This window comes from Microcaecilia unicolor, chromosome 11, assembly GCF_901765095.1.
Source record: "Microcaecilia unicolor chromosome 11, aMicUni1.1, whole genome shotgun sequence".
Taxonomy (NCBI): domain Eukaryota; kingdom Metazoa; phylum Chordata; class Amphibia; order Gymnophiona; family Siphonopidae; genus Microcaecilia; species Microcaecilia unicolor.
The window spans coordinates 202,032,240-202,054,206 of NC_044041.1; the positions used below are offsets into that span (position 1 = coordinate 202,032,240).

General features: G+C 44.6%; 1 protein-coding gene across 5 annotated transcripts in view; it reads right to left on the reverse strand.

Moving 5' to 3' along the window:
* The window catches only part of THRAP3 (thyroid hormone receptor associated protein 3), a 97,693-nt gene that overhangs the window by 17,513 nt on the left and 58,213 nt on the right, over positions 1–21,967 (reverse strand). For all 5 annotated transcript variants that reach the window (XM_030218092.1, XM_030218094.1, XM_030218090.1 and 2 more), the window contains exons 8-10: positions 21,590–21,704; positions 20,938–21,022; positions 10,947–11,134 (exon numbers count right to left, since the gene is read on the reverse strand). In XM_030218092.1, coding sequence (XP_030073952.1) covers positions 10,947–11,134; positions 20,938–21,022; positions 21,590–21,704 — 388 coding nt within the window. The remainder of the gene's footprint in view (positions 1–10,946; positions 11,135–20,937; positions 21,023–21,589; positions 21,705–21,967) is intronic.

Sequence of the window (21,967 nt, forward strand, 5' to 3'; positions counted from 1 at the left end):
TGCAGGAGGTATTCAAGCAGTTTTTGAGTAGGACAATTGAGGGGATCTAAGGTCTTGCCCTCACACCAGATAGCAAACCTCCTCCACTTAAATGAGTAACACTTCTTACTGGAGTTTTTCCTGCAAGTCAGCAAAATGTGAGACACATCCTTCATGGATCTTTGGAGGACAATTCTAGCAGAAGGCTGATTAGCGGCAATCAGGATCGTAGTTCCCTGGTCTTGCTTGAGGATACACATACAGAAGACTTGTCCCCCAGTGGAGGAGAAAGGCATCCAACAATAGTCTGCTGTGGGATTTGAGATGAGTCTGGAACAAAACTGGGGACCTTGTTGTTGAGATGAGTGGCAAAAAGATCCATCGAGGGGTTGTCCCACTCTCGGAAGATCTTGCGAGCTACGCCCATTTTGAAAGACCACTCGTACTTGCAAAACCCTGCTCAATCTGTCGGCCAGGCAGCTGTCCTTTCCTGCTAGGTACGTGGCTTAGAGGTGCAATTTCATAAAGGAGGGCCCACTACCACATTCTCACTGCCTCCTGACACAAGGGGTAGGATCCCATACCCTCCTGCTTGTTCACACAGAACATCGCGACCTGGTTGCCCGTTTTAATAAGAATAATTTGGTTCTGTAGAGCATTCCAAATGGCCCTGAGCTCGAGGAGGTTGATATGGTAAACTGTTTCATAAGCAGACCAAGTACCTTGGGTGTGAAACCCATCCACATGAACTCCCACCCCAAATTTGATACATCAATTGTTAACACCTTCTGAGGTGGTGGAATTTGGAATGGTAGTACCACAGTCAAATTCAGTTGAATTGTCCAACAGAGAAGGGCATGAGTCAACTATGGAGGCAACTAGATGACATCCACTTTCCAGCCGCCTGAGACCAATGGAAGCTAGGGTCCACTGGGCCTCCCTCAAATGGAGACAAATAGGAGTGACATGTACTGTTGGCCCATTAATTTCAACATTTGCTGAGCTATGACCTGCTTTGGGCCTATGAGATGAAAGTTATCAAAGCCTCTGCTCTCGTTTGGGGAAGGAAAGCCTGAGCCTGCAATGTAGTTTATAAATACTTGCTATACAGCCTAACCTAATTGGCAGACATAAGTGGTTTAACAGACTTTAAAAAATAAAATATAATAAAATATCAAATGTAGGAAAAGGAACTACAATATCGGTTAGGAAAGGGCTCTGCAAGGAACACTCATATCTACCAAGAAAAATAAGAAGGGGAAACAAAGAAGATAGTGGAAAAAGGAGAAAGCAGTGGACACAACCACAATACCTCTGTGAACTACCTAAGAAGAGGCAAATTCCTGCACAAATGTATTGAGCAGGGCTCCTATACACTCCAATCGCTGAACTGAGAGAAGGTGGGATTTGTGGTAGTTGATCACGAACCCTAGTAGCTCCAGCACTCGAACAGTTAGGCAAATTGATTCTGTCATTCCCTCCTGCAATGTCCTCTTGACCAGCCAATCATCCAGATAGGGAAACATACATACCCCCACAGTCTGTGCAAAAATGCTGCCAACTACCGCTAAACGCTTGGTGAATACTTTGGAAGCTCACCCGAGGCCAAACGGCAGAACGTGACACTGGCAGCAATGTTTCCCTATTTGGAATCTGAGATACTTCCTGGGACTGGGACGTATCGAAATGTGGGTATAAGCATCTTTTAGTTCAGACAGCATAGCCAATCTTTTTCCTGAATCATGGGAAGTAGGGTGCCCGGGGAAATCAACCTGAACATTTGAGAAGGAATTTTTTCAAGGCCCTTAGGTCTAGGATGAGACACAATCCCCCAGTCTTTTTGGGCACAAGGAAGCACCTGGAATAGAATCCCTTCCCCTTGTCCCCTAGTGGCATGGGTTCAACCAAATTGACCAGTACAAGGTGTAGATTTCCTCTACAAGAACTGCTTCTGCCGAGAGCTGATGAATGATGCTCCCAGTGAGCAATTTGGTGGTCTTTTACGCCAATGCAAGGCATAACCTAGATGGACAATTTGTAGAACCCACCTGTCAGAGGTTACTCCGCCTCCCTCTTACCGATAAAGTTGTCCAGGATGGTTACTTGGACTATGGCTATGCTCTCTGGGAGCCAGTCAAAAGCTCATCCCTTGCTTTGACTAGGGAGCTGGCTGGGACTCCAAATGAAACTGGAGAGTCATGGGATAGGAGGTAGTGTCCTATTGTGGATTAAAAACTAATTAAAAGATAGAAAACAGAGAGTAGGGTTAAATGGAGAAGGGTAGATAGTGGGGTTCCCCAGGGGTCTGTGCTAGGACCACTGCTTTTTAACATATTTATAAATGATCTAGAGATGGGAGTAACTAGTGAGGTAATTAAATATGCTGATGACACAAAGTTATTCAAAGTTGTTAATTCGCAACAGGATTGTGAAAAATTACAAGAGGACCTTATGAAACTGGGAGACTGGGCATCTAAATGGCAGATAATGATTAATGTGAGCAAATGCAAAGTGATGCATGTGGGAACGAGGAACCCGAATTATAGTATGTAATGCAAGGTTCCATATTAGGAGTCACCGATCAGGAAAGGGATCTAGGCGTCATCGTTGACGATACGTTGAAACCCTCTGCTCAGTGTGTGGCGGCGGCTAAGAAAGCAAATAGAGATACTGTATTATTAGGAAAGAAAATAGAAAACAAAAATGAGGACATTATAATGCCTTTGTATCACTCCATGGTGTGACCGCACCTCAAAGGTAAAATTATGTATCATACCTGATAATTTTCTTTCCATTAATCATAGCTGATCAATCCATAGACTGGTGGGTTGTGTCCATCTACCAGCAGGTGGAGATAGAGAGCAATCCTTTTGCCTCCCTATATGTGGTCATATGCTGCCGGAAACTCCTCAGTATGTCGATATCAAAGCTCCATCCGCAGGACTCAGCACTTAGAGAATTACACCCACAAAGGGACACTCTGCCCAGCTCACCACCGCCGAAACGGGGGAGGGGAATCCGTCCAGCTCATCCCCGCGGAGCGGGGGAGGGACACCACACCCGCCGATGCGGGGGGATCTGGCTTTTCCTGCAACCGCAACCGCGGGAGAAGCTGACTGACCCTAACACCGCCGAAGCCGGAGGGGTACAAAGCTGCCCTACAGCCGCACGAAGCGGGAGGGAGCGCCGGCAGAATTTAGGTCTCAATCCAGCCCCGTAAAACGGAGGGGAGAGGAATGCAGCAGCTCACTGTAACACAAAATCGTCTCAACTCCTGAAGAATCCAATTGAAAAAACTTGAACACGAAGTCCTCCTGAACAGGAACTGAAGACTAAACTTGAACCTGAAATGCAACCAGAATATAAACAGTACAGATATCTGGGAGGGGCTATGGATTGATCAGCTATGATTAACGGAAAGAAAATTATCAGGTATGATACATAATTTTACCTTCCATATCATCATGCTGATCAATCCATAGACTGATGGGATGTACCGAAGCAGTACTCACCCAGGGCGGGACACAGAATTCCCTGACCGCAACACTGAAGCTCCAAACCGGGCCTCCGCCCGAGCAGCCACAGTCAAGCGGTAATGTCTGGAGAAGGTATGAGCCGATGCTCAAGTTGCCGCCCTACAAATCTCTTCCAAGGAAACAGACCCGGCCTCTGCCATCGAGGCCGCCTGTGCTCTAGTGGAGTGAGCCTTCAGCTGGATAGGCGGCACCTTCCCTGCGGCCACATAAGCCGCTGCAATGGGTTCCTTGACCCATCGTGCCTTAGCAGCCTGCAGACCCTTACGAGGACCTGCAAACAGCACAAACAGATGATCCGACTTCCAGAATCATTGGTCACTTCCAAGCCGTGGCATTGTCCGACAGGACCCGTACTGGCTTCAGCGCCAGGCCCGGGAGAAACTCCAAAGGCGCCAACCGAATGGCTCTGAGTTCCGGGAGGTTGATAGACCACTCTGCCTCTGCAGGGGACCAGAGTCCCTGCGCTGTCCTTCCCAAGCAGTGGGCTCCCCAGCCCCACAAAGAGGCGTCCGCCGTGACGAAAACCCACTCCGGGGTCACAAGAGGCATTCCTGTGGACGGCTTGTCTGGCCTCAGCCACCAGCTCAGCGCCTTGCGCACCTCTGGATCCAAGGGAAGGCACACAGCGTAATCCTCCGAAGCTGGAGTCCATCGCTGCTGCAGAGAGAGCTGTATAGGTCTCATATGGGCCCTGACCCAGGGCACTACTTCCATCGTGGCCGCCATAGTGCCCAACAACTGCCCATAGTCCCGAGCCCGAAGAGAAGAGGCTGCTAGGAACTTGTCCACCTGAGCCTGAAGCTTGACAATCCGATTGTCTGGCAGGAACACTCTGCCCACTTGGGGGTCGAATCAAACTCCCAGATACTCCAGGGACTGATTAAGGCGCAGCTGGCTTTTCTCCCAGTTGATGATCCACCTCAGGGAGTTCAAAAGAGCAATCACCCAGTCTGAAGCTCTGCCGCACTCTGCATAAGAGGGGGCTCGGATCAACCAGTTGTCCCGATAAGGATGGACTTGTACTCCTTTCTTGCGTAGGAAGGCCGCGATGACCACCATAACTTGGAGAAGGTCCGCGGAGCAGTAGCCAACCCGAAAGGGAGGGCTCCGAACTGGGAGTGTCCTCAGAACTGCAAAACGCGGAAAGCGTTGAAGAGGAGGCCAGATGGGAATATGCAAGTAAGCTTCCTTGATGTCCAAGGATGCCAGGAACTCCCCTGCCTGCACTGCCGCTATAACAGAGCGGAGAGTCTCCATCCGGAAGTGCCGAACTTCCAAGGCCCGATGGACCCCTTTGAGGTCAAGGATAGGCCAGACAAAACCTCCTTTCTTAGGTACCACAAAGTAAATGGAGTAACGTCCCTTGCCGGGTGATCTTCTGGCACCTGAACGACCGCACCCAGGCGGATCAGATTGTCCAAAGTCTGCTGCACTGCCACAGCTTGACCGGAGACTTGCAGGGAGAGTGCACAAACCCGATTCTTAAGGGTCGGCAGAACTCTAGCTTGTAGCCGTCTCTGATGACTTCCAGCACTCAAGTGTCTGAAGTTACCCTGGTCCACTCGCCCAGTAACGAGGATAGGCGTCCTCCAATCTGCTCTGGGCCATGGACCAGCGACCCGTCATTGGGTACGAGACCCTGGGGGAGGACCGGAGGAGGCACCTCAGGGACGGCGGGCTCTGCGAAAGGAATGCTGCTTGGGGGAGAAATTCCTTTTGATGGAAGAGGGAGCAGAGGAGCTCGACTTGCCCGGGCAATACCGACGGGCTTCCTGAAACCGTCCTTTGGAGGAACCGGGGCGGGCACCAATGGCCCGAGCCCTGACCTCCGGTAACCTCTTGCCCTTAGACGTGCCGAGATCGGTCACAATCTTGTCCAGCTCGACCCCAAAGAGCAGCTTGCCTTTAAAAGGCAACTTAGCCAGGCGAGACTTAGAGGCGTGGTCAGCAGACCAATGCTTCAGCCAAAGCCACCGCCGTGCAGAGACTGTCTGAGCCATACCTTTAGCCGAGGCTCTCAAGACATCATACAGCCAGCCTGCCAAGTAGGCCAAGCCCGATTCCAGGGCTGGCCAATCAGCCCTCAAGGAAGGATCCGAGGGGGAAGCCCGCTGCGCGTCAGGCACGCCCTGGCCACATAGGAGCCACAAATTGAGGCCTGTAAACTTAAAGCAGCCGCCTCGAAGGACGACTTTAAAGCCGCCTCCAAACTCCTGTCTTGGGCGTCCTTTAGGGCCGTGCCACCTTCCACCGGCAACGCCGTTTTCTTAGTCACCGCAGTGATTAAAGAATCCACGGTAGGCCCAAGAAAGGCCTCCCGTTCACCTTCAGGCAGAGGATAGAGGCGGGACATAGCCCTAGCCACTTTAAGGCTCGCTTCTGGGAAATCCCCTTGAACCGAAATCAAGGTGTGCATTCATGCACGTGGAAGGTACTAGGCGGGCGCTTAGTCCCCCGCATAATGGCAGAGCCAACAGAGGCTGAGGGAGAGACGTCCTCCGGAGAGGAACTCTTCAAAGTGCTCATGGCCTGCACTAACAGGTTGGGCAAATCCTCTGAGCGAAAGATCCGTGCTGCAGAGGGGTCATCCGCTCCATCCGAGCGGGAATCCGTCTCTTCCAAGGAAGCCCCAAAGGACCGTTGGGAGAACTCAGATACGCTGCCCTCATCTACATCAGAGGAGACCGAGTCCTCTAGGGCCTGGAAGTCCACCCGAGGGCGATTGCTTCCGGAGGCCTCAGCCCCTTGATCAGAGGGGGGAGCCGGGGCAGCGTTTATCATAAGAAAAGCCTGATGCAGCAGCAAAATGAACTCAGGTGAGAAACCCTCTAGACTGTGCACTTCTGCCGCCTGGGCCACGGCCCTAGACGCACCCTCAACCGGCGCTTGCAAGAGCGGGGGAGAAACATGCTGCACATCCAAAATAGCGTCCGGCGCGAAACTACGAGAAGGAGCCGCGCGAGAAGAACGGCGCTTAACTTTGGTCGCTTTCTTGCCGTTGCCCGAATCAAGGGCGACCATAGCATTAACGTCTCCCAGTTCGAGGGCGGCCCAAGAAGAAGCCGTCCGAGCAGAGTGGCCGGCCAACATGGAGTGGGCGAGCAGCGGGGGATGGGCGCTTATGGCGGGAAAAACCGCCACACTGGAGGAAGAACCGGGACACCGACCGGACTCCAAACTGATGCCCAACAAAGACGATTCAGGCTTTGAAAACCCCCGCATCCCCGCTAGACGCACACACGCGGTCCGGGGAGCGAATCTTCGCACCCTCGCCCTCCGGCGCCATAAGCCACGTGGAGACCGAACGGGGAACCCCTTGCCTGCTATAAAAAGGTAAAATTACCTGCTTCTCGCTCCGAGCTGTAACGAACTGGTGTCCCAGTGAGCAGCTGCAATAAACGCTGATATAAACGTTGAAATAAACATTGAAATAAACGCCCTTAAAGGACGTTCACATTTTTTTTTTTTTTTAACGGAGCCAGCGGGAGGGGGGAGAAAAGGAGGGACCTGGCACCACCAGGTTTGCACTTGCTCAAGAAGAGCCCTCAACCCCAGGTACTCAACAAAACCTAAGAATTAGGCTTGGAGACCTAGCCAGAGCTGCTGTTGTGTGTGACCACCACCTGCTGAGATAGAGAACATACTGACGAGTTTCCGGCAGCACATGACCACATATAGGGAGGCAAAAGGATTGCTCTCTATCTCCACCTGCTGGTAGATGGACACAACCCACCAGTCTATGGATTGATCAGCATGATGATATGGAATACTGTGTTCAATTCTGGTCACTGCATCTCATAAAAGACATAATGGAATAAGAAAAGGTACAGAGAAGGGCAACAAAAATGATAAAGGGGATGAGACAACTTCCCTATGAGGAAAGGCTAAAGTGGCTAGGGCTCTTCAGCTTGGAGAAAAGACGCTCGAGGGGAGATATGATAGAGGTGGAGTGGAATGAGCAGACATGAATTGCTTGCTTACTCTTTCCAAAAATACTAGGACAAGGGGGAATGCAATGAAGCTACAAAGTAGTACATTTAAAATAAATTGAAGAAAATATTTCTTCACTCAACGTGTAATTAAACTCTGAAATTCATTGCCAGATAATGTAGTAAAAGCAGTTAGCTTAGTGGGGTTTAAAAAGGGTTTAGCTGGCTTCCTAAAGGAAAAGTCCATAGATCGTTATTAAAATAGACTTAGAGAAAATCCACTGCTTATTTCTAGAATAAGCTGTGTAAAATGTATTGTACTGTTTTGGGATCTTGCCAGGTATTTGTGACCTGGATTGGCCACTGTTGGAAACAGGATCTGGGCTTGATGAACCTTCAGTCTGTCCCAGTATGGCAATACTTATGAGTAGGTTGCATCTGGAGGTTGCAGAGACTGGGATGGTATTCATACTTTTTTAAAAGGTCAGCGACCTCCTCCACTTTGTCCCCAAAAAGATAGTCTCCTCGGCAAAGGTACATCTGACAAACCTCTCCTGAACCACTGGTTCCAGGTCAGACATGCAGTCATGAGAGTCTGCGCATCCCCACACCCATGGTGGAGAGTCTGGGCGCAATATCAAATGAATCGTACGTGGCCTTAGTAAGATACTTCCTGCACTCCAGCTGCTTACTAGCCAACTAGCAAAGCTCTGCGGCCTGCTCTTGCAGAAGAGAATCCACAAGACTAGGTATTACTGTGTAGCAAAGATTTCAAGTAAATACTCGTGTAGAGCTAGTAGGGCTGGATGCGAGCAGCCTCTCTGAGGAAGCCGAGGAATGAATCTGGAGCTCCTAGCTTGTTTGAGGGTGGATTCAACAACAAGAGATTGGTGAGGAGGTTGTGCCCTCTTGAATCCAGGAGCCTTCCAGTACTGCGTATCCATCTTCTTAGGTATGACACACTGCAGGTATGCACTGAGAGGGGGGATTCCCAGTTCTTCGTCAGTGCATCTTTAAGGATAGGGTGCAATGGTACTATGACCTTTTCCTTAAGAGACGACTCAGTCCAGAACAGGTAACATCTCTGCCCTGGGCTCCTCTTCCATCTCCAGCTTAATTGGGAATAGCCGAAGCCAACTCCTTGAAAAAAACAGCGAGAAACCCTCAGGAGAAGATTTACGTCTCTCTTGAGATGGGGAAGGATTAGAAGGGACTCCCCCCCCCCCCCCCAATAAGGCTCGTCCTCTGAGAAGTAATGAGGTTCTTCTTCCGAGTCCTATGGGCGGTTCCAGTCAGACTCCTCACCGTACTCAGGCTAGACTGAGTGAGTCTGTGCCTGCCTTGGCTCAGTGGAACCACATCCACACCCTGAAGGGTGCAGAGGTACAGTCCTACTTTCAAGACTCTGGGGAACCTTCCTCTCTGATGTTGAGAGCAGTACTGCATGGGTCGATGTGAGACCCTTCGAAATGCTGGCACCGAGGATCTCTCCAAAGGCATAATGTGAGCCTCAGGAAGAATCTGGGGCTGATCTGCAGTTGGCACAAGCGCCTTTGATGCCTGAGCAGAGTGCAACTGCAGTACCTGCGCCAGCGCCTCCCTGAGCGTGGCTAGGTACCGCTCATCGAAGGGAGACATTGGCAAAGGAGGAGGAGCCGGGACAGAGGCAGCCTGAAGAGGGTTCAGGAACCTGGCTGCTCTGAGACTTGCGCACCGGCACCTCTACCAAACAGGGGGAGAACTCCTCCCAGTGCCGGCACTTCTCGGGTACCAGCAAAGCCGATGCCCTAGTGCTCCTGGCATCGTGCATCTAAGAACACTGATGCTTGTGCTTCTCGGGCTTTCCCCAACACTCAGAATTGCAGTCCTTCGGTGCCGAGGACGATGTTGAATCCGTACAGGTCCTCGGTGTGTGGTCTGATGCTGACTACTCCTGGGGCATACTTTCAGCAACCAGCGTCGAGAGAGGTGGAGACATCATCGATTCCAGTGCACTTCCAATGGTAGTCGAAGTCTGAGCAGCCATCAGGTTGATGCTTCCGGTGCCAATGTTGATGGATCAGCCTTCGAGGAGTCAAAAAGTCTCTCTGTGTCCTCAACTGCATTTCCAAAAAAAGAGAACAAGAGCTAAGCCCGTGTCAGGCCCAAGGCACCTGATGCATCAAGAGTGCAGGTCCGACACAGAAATCACCAGATTATATTTGGTGCACCCTTTGAAGCCACTGGGTGTCTTCTTAGACATCGAAAAAAGAATCATGGCCAAATTAAACTTCTCAGTTGTGAACTGTAAAAAGGGGAAAAATAAACTGCAAAAACGTTCAAATTGAGGATGGTGCTCTGGCCTAAGCGGGCCTAGCAACTTGTGAAAAAGAAAGGAAACTTGAAGAGCTGAACATATTAAAAAAACTAAAAGGAAACAAAATAAACATTAAGGATAAAAACTGCAACAGGACAAAAAATACCCACATGGGAAGGCACTGCAATAGCAGAGGAAAAAAAATGCAGTGTGCAGAATACGAAGATGTGTCCTCCCTGCTCCACGGAAAAACGAAGACTGAGGAGCCTGTGCTCGCGCACTGGGCGGGAAGGTACCGGCACATGCATGGTGAGACGCTGCTAGAAATTTCCACAATCATCTCGCTAGTCAGCTTCCGTACCGGGCTAAATCGGATGACATCACTCAGATGTGAGAATACAGATGGCCTGCTTGACCTTGGAGTGACATGTTTATATTGCCCCATGCAGAACATCTTTACTTATTTCTCCTGTTCTACTAATTTTATTGGTGTTTCTTTCTGCCTATGATTTTATATATTTGTAAACTGCTTTGATGTGAACTACATTAATCACGGTATATTAAATCACAATAAACCATATCATCTTCATTAGCAAGTGCTGTTTATCCCAGCAGTGGACTAGTTAATACCTCTTGTAAAGAATAGTGCTCTTGGTTGTGCGCATGTGCAGATGTTAATTGTTAACATGCATGTATTAACTTACAAAGTAATTGTTTAAGGCGATATTCAATTTTTAATACATGGGGCAATTCCCTATAGCCTAAAGTTGGGTAACAGGATGATGCATGTTAAACACGAAATCTGTAACAGCAGCTGTCAGTGCAACTGTTATAGAAAATACTAGCACAACATTCAGCACAAGCACTTAGGCTAGCTCAATGGCTGGTGTACTTGTGCCTAACTGGTCCTCTGACCCACTCATGCCCCTCTCAGATCCACACCCCCACTTGAAGTTGCATGCTCTGGAATTTGAGCATCCAACTTGTAGAATACCTACTAAAGGCAGTTAGGCATGTAACTGCTAACTGGTGCCAATTAGAGTCTATTATTGCTCATTAACACCAACTATCAGCTCATTATTAAACTTTGTACATAACTGCCCTTATTCTATAACCTGCATACGTAAATTTGGGCATGCAACATTCTAGAATAAGGAGCGTTACTCCACAAAATTAAAAACAAAAAATTATTCTTGTGTGTCTTACTTGTGTTTTTTAGACCCTTTTCGGGACTTCTCTGGTTTCTCAGTTGATCTCTCCCGTGAATGACTCGAATCTCTGGAATCCAGAGAGTCTCGGGACCGATCTCGCTTGGAATCGCGGTCCTTATGTTTTTTACGGCGTTCATTATCAAGGCGCAGATCAACTGGGTCATCCTTAAATTTCCCTTCAGCCTAGAAAGGGCAGGGACATATACAAGATATTTTTATATATGTAGATTTAACTTATCTAGAATTTGATAAGTTTGGGTAAATGTAGTTTTGCCTCTTACTTTGTATTTAAAAATGCATATTTATAACCCTAAATAAAATGCAGTCTGATACCACCAACATACAGTATGTTTTTATGTATAAAAATGAAATATGCATATAAATCAGCATGCAACAATATTAATACATACTGTCACTCAACTAATACAGTAGATGTAAGGTGGAACATAACAACAGATTATAAAGGCCCAAGGTATAAAATTATTCTCAAACATGTTATTTTAAATGGAGATAAATATAACATATGTGACCACTTGAGGTCCATCCCCCTTTTCTCTTGTGCCACTAACTACTGTTTTGTACTCTCTCCTAGGACTATCCATACTCCTACCCTCAAGCAATGCAGTTTTCTTTGTAAACCTGCAACTTTTGCAAGCTGACAGATGGTTTGAAATAAGAGCAGAATCATATAATGTTTAAAAAAATTGGTGATTCTGAAAATATGCCCACACAAAAAAGTAATACAACTGATAAGACCATAGCCCCTTGTTAGTTCTCTAGTGTTCATTAAGGTGAAGTCGGTGATTTCAAGGGCATATTAATCTACAATTATGCATAGAAAGGTCACCCAAAGGGAAAAGGCTACAACATGGAAAAGTTAACAGCACCAGGGCCGAATTAAAGCATAAGCAAACTAGGCACATGCCTAGGAACCAAATGTTTAAAGGGACCCTCTCAAATATGCTTAGGACTCAGGAAGACTGTCAACTATCTGGATTTTTTTCAGGATACTACAGATTTACATATTAACTGTCTTGAAGCCAGAAGGATAACTAAGTGTCTGGATATTTTTCAAGTTAGCCCTCTATAGCTCTCCAATCCTTCCTCATTCTTATTATAGTAGGATCTAGCTAATTGGAAGGCTTCTAGTCACAGGAAAGAGAGACAAAGCTACAAGTGGTGGTGGGGAAGGGCGTGAAGGGAAGGGTGACTGAGCTCTGCATGGAATCTTGGAGCCAGCAAGTGAGGTGGGGTGTTGAAAGGGGAAGGAATCTAAGATGCATGGGGATAGCGTAATGGGTTTGCTGTGTGATGAGAAAAATAGGTAGAAAATGCAAGACCTTTATACAATGGTGGGCACAACTGGTTGAGCATATGAGCATAGCAGAGAGAGAGAGAGAGAAAATGCATGTGTTACTGAACAGCAAGACAGAGAATGTGTGCATGAAGGAATGCACACAGGTTTCTGAAGAGCAAGAACATGTGCGTATGTATGTTTGTGTGACTCTGGTGGGAACAGTCTCATAAAAGCTGGGTTGGGGTGGAGATGTCTACTGGTACAAATGTCCCTGTGTACCTATCAGGTGAAGGGAGATTTTCAGCCTGGAGAATTTACCATCAAACTATTAAGTTACCTGGGCAAAATCCTTTCAAAACACCTACCCTATACTGCCTTCATACTGTCTATATCCTTTTATAAGCGCACAGACACACACACAAAAAAGTTAAATATTTTCTTTTGCTTCTTCCATTAATGAAGATTTTTCAAATGTAAAACTTCCACCCTTGGCATCTGTGGTTTCTACTAGAGGCCATGGAGGGTGAAAAAGACTTGTTCAATTTCCCTGATTCTCAGCCCACTGCTCCAAAGCTGCCAAGTTACCCAGGAGGGAGACTTCTCAACCAGTCCTGTTTTTGAGCTAACATCCCAACTGTGTGCTATTTGTAGGCCCTTATTCTACCCACTGAAATTAGAACTATAAATCCCATAATGCTCCAGGATATGGTGGTCAGAAATCCAAAAATGGCTTAATATCTCTCTCCTGTCATTAGGTAACTTAGAAGCTCTCCAGCTCTAACAACTAAGCCTCGCCATTAGAAGTGTGTGCTTACTAAGTCTCCATGTTCACTCATAATTACTGGTGTCACACCAACAGATAGGCTCTGCACTTCTTGATGCTACATTTGGAGAGGTGGAATGTGTGTATGGGGGGAGGACATGAATGAAGAACTGTGAGGGGGTGAGGAAAGAAGAAATAGGGCTTCATGGTGGGGGAGGGACAAATGTATGTTTCCCTAGGGCCCAATACAGTGTTAGTTCAGCCCTGAATAGCAGTGTGTAGGAAGCAACTAGTTAGATTTAAGAAGATATGGGCACCATTTCAGAAGGCATATGCCTCTCCTATAGGGTTTTAGAAGCTTTGGGGTGGGGGGGGGGGGGGGGGGGAAGAATTCTCTATGGATTATACGAGTTCCACTTAATATTTATAAAGTAAAATAAAGTTGAGACTGGTACAATATGAAATCTTTAAGCTTGCAGAGTACTTGGTATATATGTAAAAAAAAAACAACAACACACATTTGACTCAAACGTTTTCATTTTTACAACATTTAAAGCTTAACTTTCCTGCTGGCATAAAGGAGCATTCCCTGTCTCACAGGGGGCACATTGTTTTCTACCACAGCAGTGCAGATAAGTACTTGTGCATTTTAACTGTTCATCAAAGAGCAAAAGATTAAATATCTTGGCATCAACAAATTTTTCAGCATTTTCCTATTTTTGTTGCATGGATTTCTTTTGTCATGTTGACATTTTAATGCTTTTTCTTTTCTCTACTACATCTTTGGTTGTATTTTGTTATATTTAATCAATGCAATTTATTTTCTACTGTGCTAAAGTATTGATTTGTGATATACTTTGTCCTAGGGTAGTTGCCAAAGGAGAAATTTAGTCACACCTGTTAATTTTCTTTCCTTTAGTCTGGCTGCCATATCCAGACTATTGGGTTGTATTCCCTGGATTTGACACTGCCTACTAGCAGACAGTGACCTCACTGGTATAATAGCTAGTGCTCTGTGGAAAACTCCAGTATGCCTCTGCCAAAGCTGCACAAGGTTCCTTAAACCACACCCATGCCCCATCAACTACTGCAGCTATAATTAACAATATAACTAGAAACTTCTGGAAATGTATTTTAAAACACCATTAGGAATTAACTATAAGTATACTGGGGAACTGGTTTCTACCAATCAATCCATATAAATACAGAAACCTAGTTTAACAGTAAGTAGGCATTAAATATTCATTTATAAGGAGGAAAAGCGCCTCAAGAAGCACCTCTGCATTAAAATAAATTAGCCGAGGGCTAGGACTTCATCATAGGCTAAAAAACCTCCTTTTTCAATATTCTCAACTGTTTAGCAAAATACAAAACAAAGCACTGCCTTCTACATTGAAAACTTTTTTTTTACTTAACTTAGGCAGGCTCGCTCTTCAGCTGGGATCGTGGTTAAAACACCATTACAGAGAAAGACACAGATCCGTGTGAGTCCCGTCAACTGAAGTGGGGTCTCAGGATGGTGTAGCCAGGCGAAAGGAAATGAAATTAACAGGTATGACTAAATTTCACCTTCCTTAGAGTTCAGACTGCACCATCCTGACTACTGGGATTTACCCTAGCGGAACTCACTGGGCAGGAGAAGAAAAGGCCCCCTGAACAACAGCTCTGCCAAAGTTCAAATACGGTTAATACTTTATTTTTATATACTGTGAGGCATATTTTCAAAACACTTAGCCTTCCAAAGTTCCATAGAAACCTATGGAACTTTGGAAGGCTAAGTGCTTTGAAAATGAGCCCCTATGCCAGCCATAAGCTCTGAGTGGATTACAGTAAGAAATCAGCAAATATAGCTAGAATAAAAAAATCAAACAACACTATAAAATAGAACCAATATAATATAAAAACAGAGTATCAAAAACAAGTTAGAGGGAATCCAAAGCACAACTGGCCTTCAGAATTGAGTTGGCATCAAAATATGTTTTATTGACAGGCCTGACACAGTCCGTGTTTTGGTGAAATACCTGCATCAGGGGTCTTAATAACTTTACTAAGCTGTCTCACAGAATATAACATGAATACAAAATAGAAAAACACTAATCAACAAATCAAAAACTTATTCGATAGCCACCAACCTATTGATAATTTTCAAATCTGTAGAAATCATTTTCCAAACATATTGAAAGTTCCAAAATCTCAGTGCCTTTTCCAAAAACAATTTCTGCAAAGTTTTCTTCCCAAAATGTCTCATAAATAGAATGAGAATGCTGTCTGCTTTGTAATGTTAAATAAATTGACAAATTTGAAGGAGAAAACCACAGAAACTCAAATGAAAGACAAATAAATTTAAACTCAATACACAAGCTGACTGGCAGCCAGTGTAAACACATAAGTAAGAGTGGCTGTATCATATTTTCCCTTATATAATGTTTCACTGCTCTATTTTGGAGCAATTGAAGCATATCCAGCTCTTTCTCTGGAAGATCCAGATAAAGATTACTACAATAATCCAAAAGAGCAGATATTAAAACTTCCATTACCAACTGTAGATTATCTAAAAAATAAGTGCCTGTATATAATATGTAAACCACTACGCTTGTAACCACAGAAAGTATATCAAGTCTCATCCCCTTATTCCCTAAAGAGAAATACTCACTAATCTGTCAAAGACATTCTAATGTATGTATTTAAAATAAGAGGAAACTGTTCAGTAAGTCTATTAACCATTTCTGTTATTATAGTTTGATGTTTTGCAAAATTTTATTAGAAATTGTATGCTACTTTATGCTATGACTAGATAGTTTTATTCTGTAATTTTATTTATAATTGTATATATGTTGATTTGTGCTCCGCTTAGATATATGTGGTATATAAGTTAATAAACTATAACCATAATTTACAGAAACTACCTTACCAACTGATTCACCTGTTGTTCAAATTCAAGATGTGAATCAATAAGAATTCCAAAACTGTAATGCTTCACAAGGAATGGAGCAATGACTGAGTCACCACCTGAATGATATCCTCTGGGGAAACTGCTCAGGCCTCCACCCAAGAAATCATCTACACCTGTTGAGTGTGCTCACAGTCAGTGAAGTACTTGTTGTTCCTATAAATGTAGGCAGCCTCAATCCAACAAGCAGTTGAGGTCTTGGATGATGCCTGGTCCTTATAGCGGCAATGGAAGAAACAAAACGGCCAGAGAGCCAAAAAGCTTTTGTCTCCTTCAAGTACCAAAGCAGGGTTCTGCGGATGCCCAGTCTGTGGAACTTCCTGGCTCTTGAATCTGAATCCTGGTCCACCAAGGAAAGCAAGCAGAGAACCTGATTTACACGGAACAGAGAGATCACATTAAGGAGAAAGGAAGGGACTATGCGGATACCTGTATACAATATGTAAAACCACTTTGTTGTATCACAGAAAGGCAGTATATCAAGAGATTTTTATGCTCATACACAGCTCTCACTGGAACACAAAAAAGCATACAATTATTAAGACCCCTGACGCAGGAATTTCGCCGAAACATAGACCATGTCAGGTCTGTCAATAAAACATATTTTGATGCCAACTCAATTCTGAAGGCCAACTGTGCTTTGGATTCTCTCTAACTTGTATGCGATACTCTGTTTTTATATTATATTGGTTCTGATTTATAGTATTTTTTTATTTTTTTTTCTAGCTGGGGGAAGAAGACATTTTTAGATATGTAAACGACAGGAGGAAGTGCCATAATAGCATTGTGAGGCTCAAGGCTGAGGTAGAGGAATATGTAGAAGCTGATAAGGGTAACACTGAACTGCTAAACAAAAATTTATATTCAGTGTTCACAGATGAAAGGCTGGGGGTGGGACCACAGAAGACAAATGCTAATGAGGATGGATGTATGGTAGACCTGGACCGATTCTCAGAAGACTGTGCTCATGAGAAGCTGGCTAAACTAAAAGTAGACAAAATGATGGGGCCTGAAGGTACATCTGAGGGTACTCAAGACACTTGGAGAAGTTCTGGTGGCTCCACTGTCTGACCTGTTCAATGCTTCCCTAGAATCTGGAGTGGTCCCAGAGAAATGGAGAAAGGCAGATGTGATCCCTCTGCACAAGAACGGAAGCAAGGAGGAGGTTGCGAATTACAGACCAGTCTGACCTCAATGGTGAGTAAACTAATGGAAACACTTCTAAAGAACAGGATTGTGAGGTTTCTCGAACTGAATGGACTACAGGACCCGAGGCAGCATGGTTTCACTAGAGGCAGATCTTGTCACACAAATCTGATTGACTTCTTTGAGTGGGTGACCAAACAGTTGGATGTGGGAGGGGAGCTAGATGCGGTTTACTTAAATTTTTAGCAAAGCCTTTGACATGGTTCTGCACATAAGAAAATTGAGTACACTCAGTAAAGGACCTAAAGTGACCGACTGGGTTAAAAACTGGTTAAACGGAAGGAAACAGAGGGGAGTTTGCTCTGAGGAAAAGGATGTTACAAGTGGTGTACCGCAGGAGTCGGTCCTTGAGGCGGCTCTTTTTAACATCTTTGTGAGTGATATTACGGAAGAGCTGTCTGGTAAGGTTTGTCTCTTTGTGGATGATACCAAACTCTGTAATAGGGTGGACACCACACAGACAGTGGATAGCATGAGGAAAAATCTGGTGAAGTTTGAAGAATGGTCTGAAAACTGGTAACTAAGATTTAATGCTAAGAAACGCAGGGTCATGCACTTAGGTCACAAACACCCGAGGGAAAGGTACAGTACAGGGAGTGAAGAGCTTCCGTGTAGGAATGAAGAGAGGGACTTGGGGGAGATTGTGTCTGATGACCTTAAGGTGGCCAAATAGGAAGAAAAGGTGATGGTCAAAGCCAGAAGGATGCTCGAGTGTATAAGGAGAGGGATGACCAGCAGGAAAAAAGAGGTGATAGTGCCCTTGCACAACTCTCTGGTGATGCCCAATTTAGAATACTGTGTGCAATTCTGAAGACCACACTGATGGAAAGATATAAACATGATGGAGCTGGTCCAGAGGGCGGCTACAAAATTGGTCAGCAGTCTCGGTCATAAAACATATAGGGACAGGCTCATGAACCTCAACACTAGAAGAGAGGCAGGAGAGAGGGGAAATGAGAGAGACGTTTAAATATCTCAGTGGTGTTAATGTACAGGAGGTGAGCCTTTTTCAAATGAAGGAAACCTCTGGAATGAGAAGGCATAAGATGAAGTTAAGAGGAAACAGACTAAGGACGAATCTCAAGAAATACTCTTTCACGGAAAGGGTGGTGGGACAGTCCCACCAGTCCGGGCTGTCAAGCCTTGAGAGGTAGAGAGCAGTTAAGTCCAGTGAGACTGGTGTCCCCCGAGACAAGAAGGCCACACGGAGAAGACGCATATGGGCCACTTCTAGGACTGCTGCCATAGAGGCCAAAGCTAGCGAGAGTCCCAAACCTGAGAGGCATGCAAACTGTACAAGCTGCAACTTCTGGACCTGCAACTTGCCTGTGCACTCTTCTGCTAGAAAGACTTCTCCCAGAGTTATAAGGAAGTGGACCCCTAGGTACTCCAAGGTCTGAGCAGGTAGATGGGTGACTTACCACCCAGTCCTCTAGGAGCAGGATGACCTGAGAGGAAACTGCTATGGAGTTTTGCAGAGTCAGCCCAGACTAGCCAATCTTCCAGATAGAGATGGAAATGAATGCCTGGCAGTGCAAGTGAGCCGCAACCACCACCATCACCTTGGAGAAGGTGCCAGGACAAACGGATGAACCCAAAACTGAAAATGTCATCCCAAGACACAAAAATTCAAGTAGTGCTTGTTGTCTGCCTTGTTTGGCATAAGGAAAAAGGGGCTCTGAAATATCCAGGGAGGTCAGGAGCTTGCCAGATAGACTGAGGCGATCCTGCTGTATAAAAACTGCATCAGGCTCTAAAATAGCAGATGTTCTCACCAAAGGCATTGAGACTGCTACCCCACTCCCACCTCATTGCCCCCCAGAAGCGTTTGCAAAATCGGAAATGGTCCGATAAGAAGGGCAGAGAGCTGGCAGCTATGTTCAACTGCCGAGTTCCAAAAGTCGTGCAATGCCAGCAGAATCTGCTGACCTGCCTAGGGCCAACCATAGTCCAGGACTCCAGAAATGCAAACCCTTCCTCCCCAGTTCTCTCGGGTGTGAGGGTTTGATATATATCTATATTTTTTACTTAGCTTTATTCCTTTGTACAAGGACAATAAGGATAAACCAGGCAGCCCAGACAATTTTTTTTAAAGGCTGCCTGGAGCTGCAGGAAGCCTGGGGGGGGGCACCCACAAGGAGGGCCAAATAGGGCTGGGCTGCAGAGGATACTCTCGGCCGCTGGGCTCGACCAAGCGTTGCAACCTTAGCCTGCACAGCTGGGAGCTGGTCCAGAGATCAGAAGAACCAGTCTCAACAACCTACCATCTGCTGAAGGTAGAGAAAATTGTAGTTTCCCCAAATATTCCTGCTATTATACCGGTGATGCCACTGGGGAAAGTCAGTTTGTCTATCTCCATCTGCTGGTAGGTGGAGAATACAACCCAAAAGTCAGGATGATGAAGCCTGGATGCTAAGGAATGGAAGAACATAGAGCAGCCTTAAAAAAAAAAAAAAAGTCATCAAGTGTCTTGGATTTTCCTTGAGTCTGAGATTTCCAACTTCTTCAGCACCCCACATATCTGATATATTCCTTCCCCCACTTCTCCCCGGAGCTGCACGTTTCTGAGCAGCAGAGCACTGGGGTTTATTTGTATATCTGACTGGGCATATAGATTAAAGGAGCGCAAGAACAATGTGTTTCAATGAGTATTCTGTGATGCTTTAACATCATCATGCTAAAAGTTTTATTTTTACCTTTACAGTTAATTTGTTCTATGGTCAACATGCTTTGTAACATTGTTATTTTTCTCCCCTAAGGGCCTATTTTCTAAATGTTAAACATCCATAGCTATCCCAGTACATTGATGATACTGTATTGTAATATTGGATTCTTACAACAAATTACTTTTGTATGCATTATCCTTTGTTATGCATCCTGTACTGTTTATTGTAAGCCACACTGAACTCAAACTTGTTTGGGATAATGTGGGATATAAATATCACAAATAAATACATAAATTTTTATTTTCCCTGCTTCATCTCTGTCAAGCACAGCAAGTTATGGAAAATCCTCAACTGGCTGTAAGGGAAGTTTCTTGCAAAGCTGAACCCTTCTGTACACCTCTCAATCCAGGGCCCAAAGCATACTGTATTGCATTCTTCTGGCCTATAGCACAAAGCATCACCATAAACCCATACGATCTGGTAGCTACAGGAAGGATAATTTTATAGTGAATACAACCAGTTCTACAGTATATTTTTAAAGAAAAGCAATTACAAAAGTGTATATAAATGTGCATGAATGTAAGATTTCTAATAACAATTACAAATATACAATTCCATCCCAGAAATTCTGCTTTGTCAAATAGCTATAAACAAATGAAAACTGGAAGAACGATCTATAAGAAGGCTATTTCATTTAGGTAAGCAGTCTGAATGGTTTCATTTTTCTTCCTGTGACATGCAGCTTGGTGATAACATGGCATAGATACAAGTGATGTAATCATACTTACTAGCAGAAACATAAATCACAACACGCTTCTTCTCTCATCAGGGTCACTCGTCATGGAAAATTCCTCTCTTATTTTTTTTCAAGCTCACCTCAATTGACTTTGGTTTTGTTTCTCATTTTTACCATATTTCTAACCACTTCACAAAGGTTGATGATATATTTTATTAAAAATTAACCTTTTGTAGTTCATTTTTAGAATTATGCACATCCTTGAAAGAAAAACACAGACTTAAGTAGAGAGTAACAAAAGCACCACTCAAAGTTTATACCCAATGCACGAATTTCTCCTGCATGTGCTAGTCAAATCAATAGTTCACCTTGTGGCTGGACTCTTTGGCAGGTTTTGTTTCCTCCTGGACAAATCCGTGTTTTCTAAAAGCACTTGGAGAAATATCAATGATCCTGAAATACATAAAAGAAAACAGGACAATTATAACTGTGGCACGACATGCATGTCTCCTTGGCTCCCACATCATTGACAGGAAATTAAATCCACCAGAAATCCACATGAACAGGGTTTATGTTATAAATTCTGAAAAGATGCCTACTGGTGTGAAAGTAGATTCATTATCTATATATGACTTGTCGTCATACTTTCATTCATTTCAGGAATATAATGTCTTACATGCCTATTTTGCTTGCTTTTTATCAGCACTCAGGTTGTCAAGCACTGAAGAAATGAAATTAATCAAGACTATATGGTGTAGAAAGCAGCTGTTTCATGTGGATTATTCCCTTTACCAATTACAAGAATTCTGATTAAATTGTTATATTATTAATAATCTGCATTTGTTAAGACTCTGATTTCAAAGCATTAGTTAAAATGTAAAATAATTCTGGTTTTGTAATGAGACCTTTCTGAGACCCTTGAGGCACCTCTATCTTTTCTTTTTAAAGTAATACAAAGCTCAGTTTAGACAGAGAAACTCTAAAGTCCACTAAGATAAGAGTTAAAACAAAACAACTTACCGATGAATTTCAGGGCTCTTTTTACTTTTAGCAGATTCTTGATCTGTTCCACTTCGCTTCAGGTACTTTGTAAAGCGCTCATTCAGCGTCATCCCTGAAGACCCAAAATGATGTTCTGTTGGAATTTTAAGGGAGAAACATCAACCAATTAGTATCACTCACATTTCACAAGCATACACTCCTTTACTGAAAGGCATTACAAGGTCTATAATGGACTCAAACAAGCCCACGTAAGAAGAACAGAAGAGAAATCTGTACTGTCAGCATCACAAACATTAAATGCTGCAAGATGTTAACAATTACCTTTCACAGCAAGAATCAATATTTGTGGTGGATTTAATTTGCTTTTTATTGAAGTTGCCAAAACATTACCATATA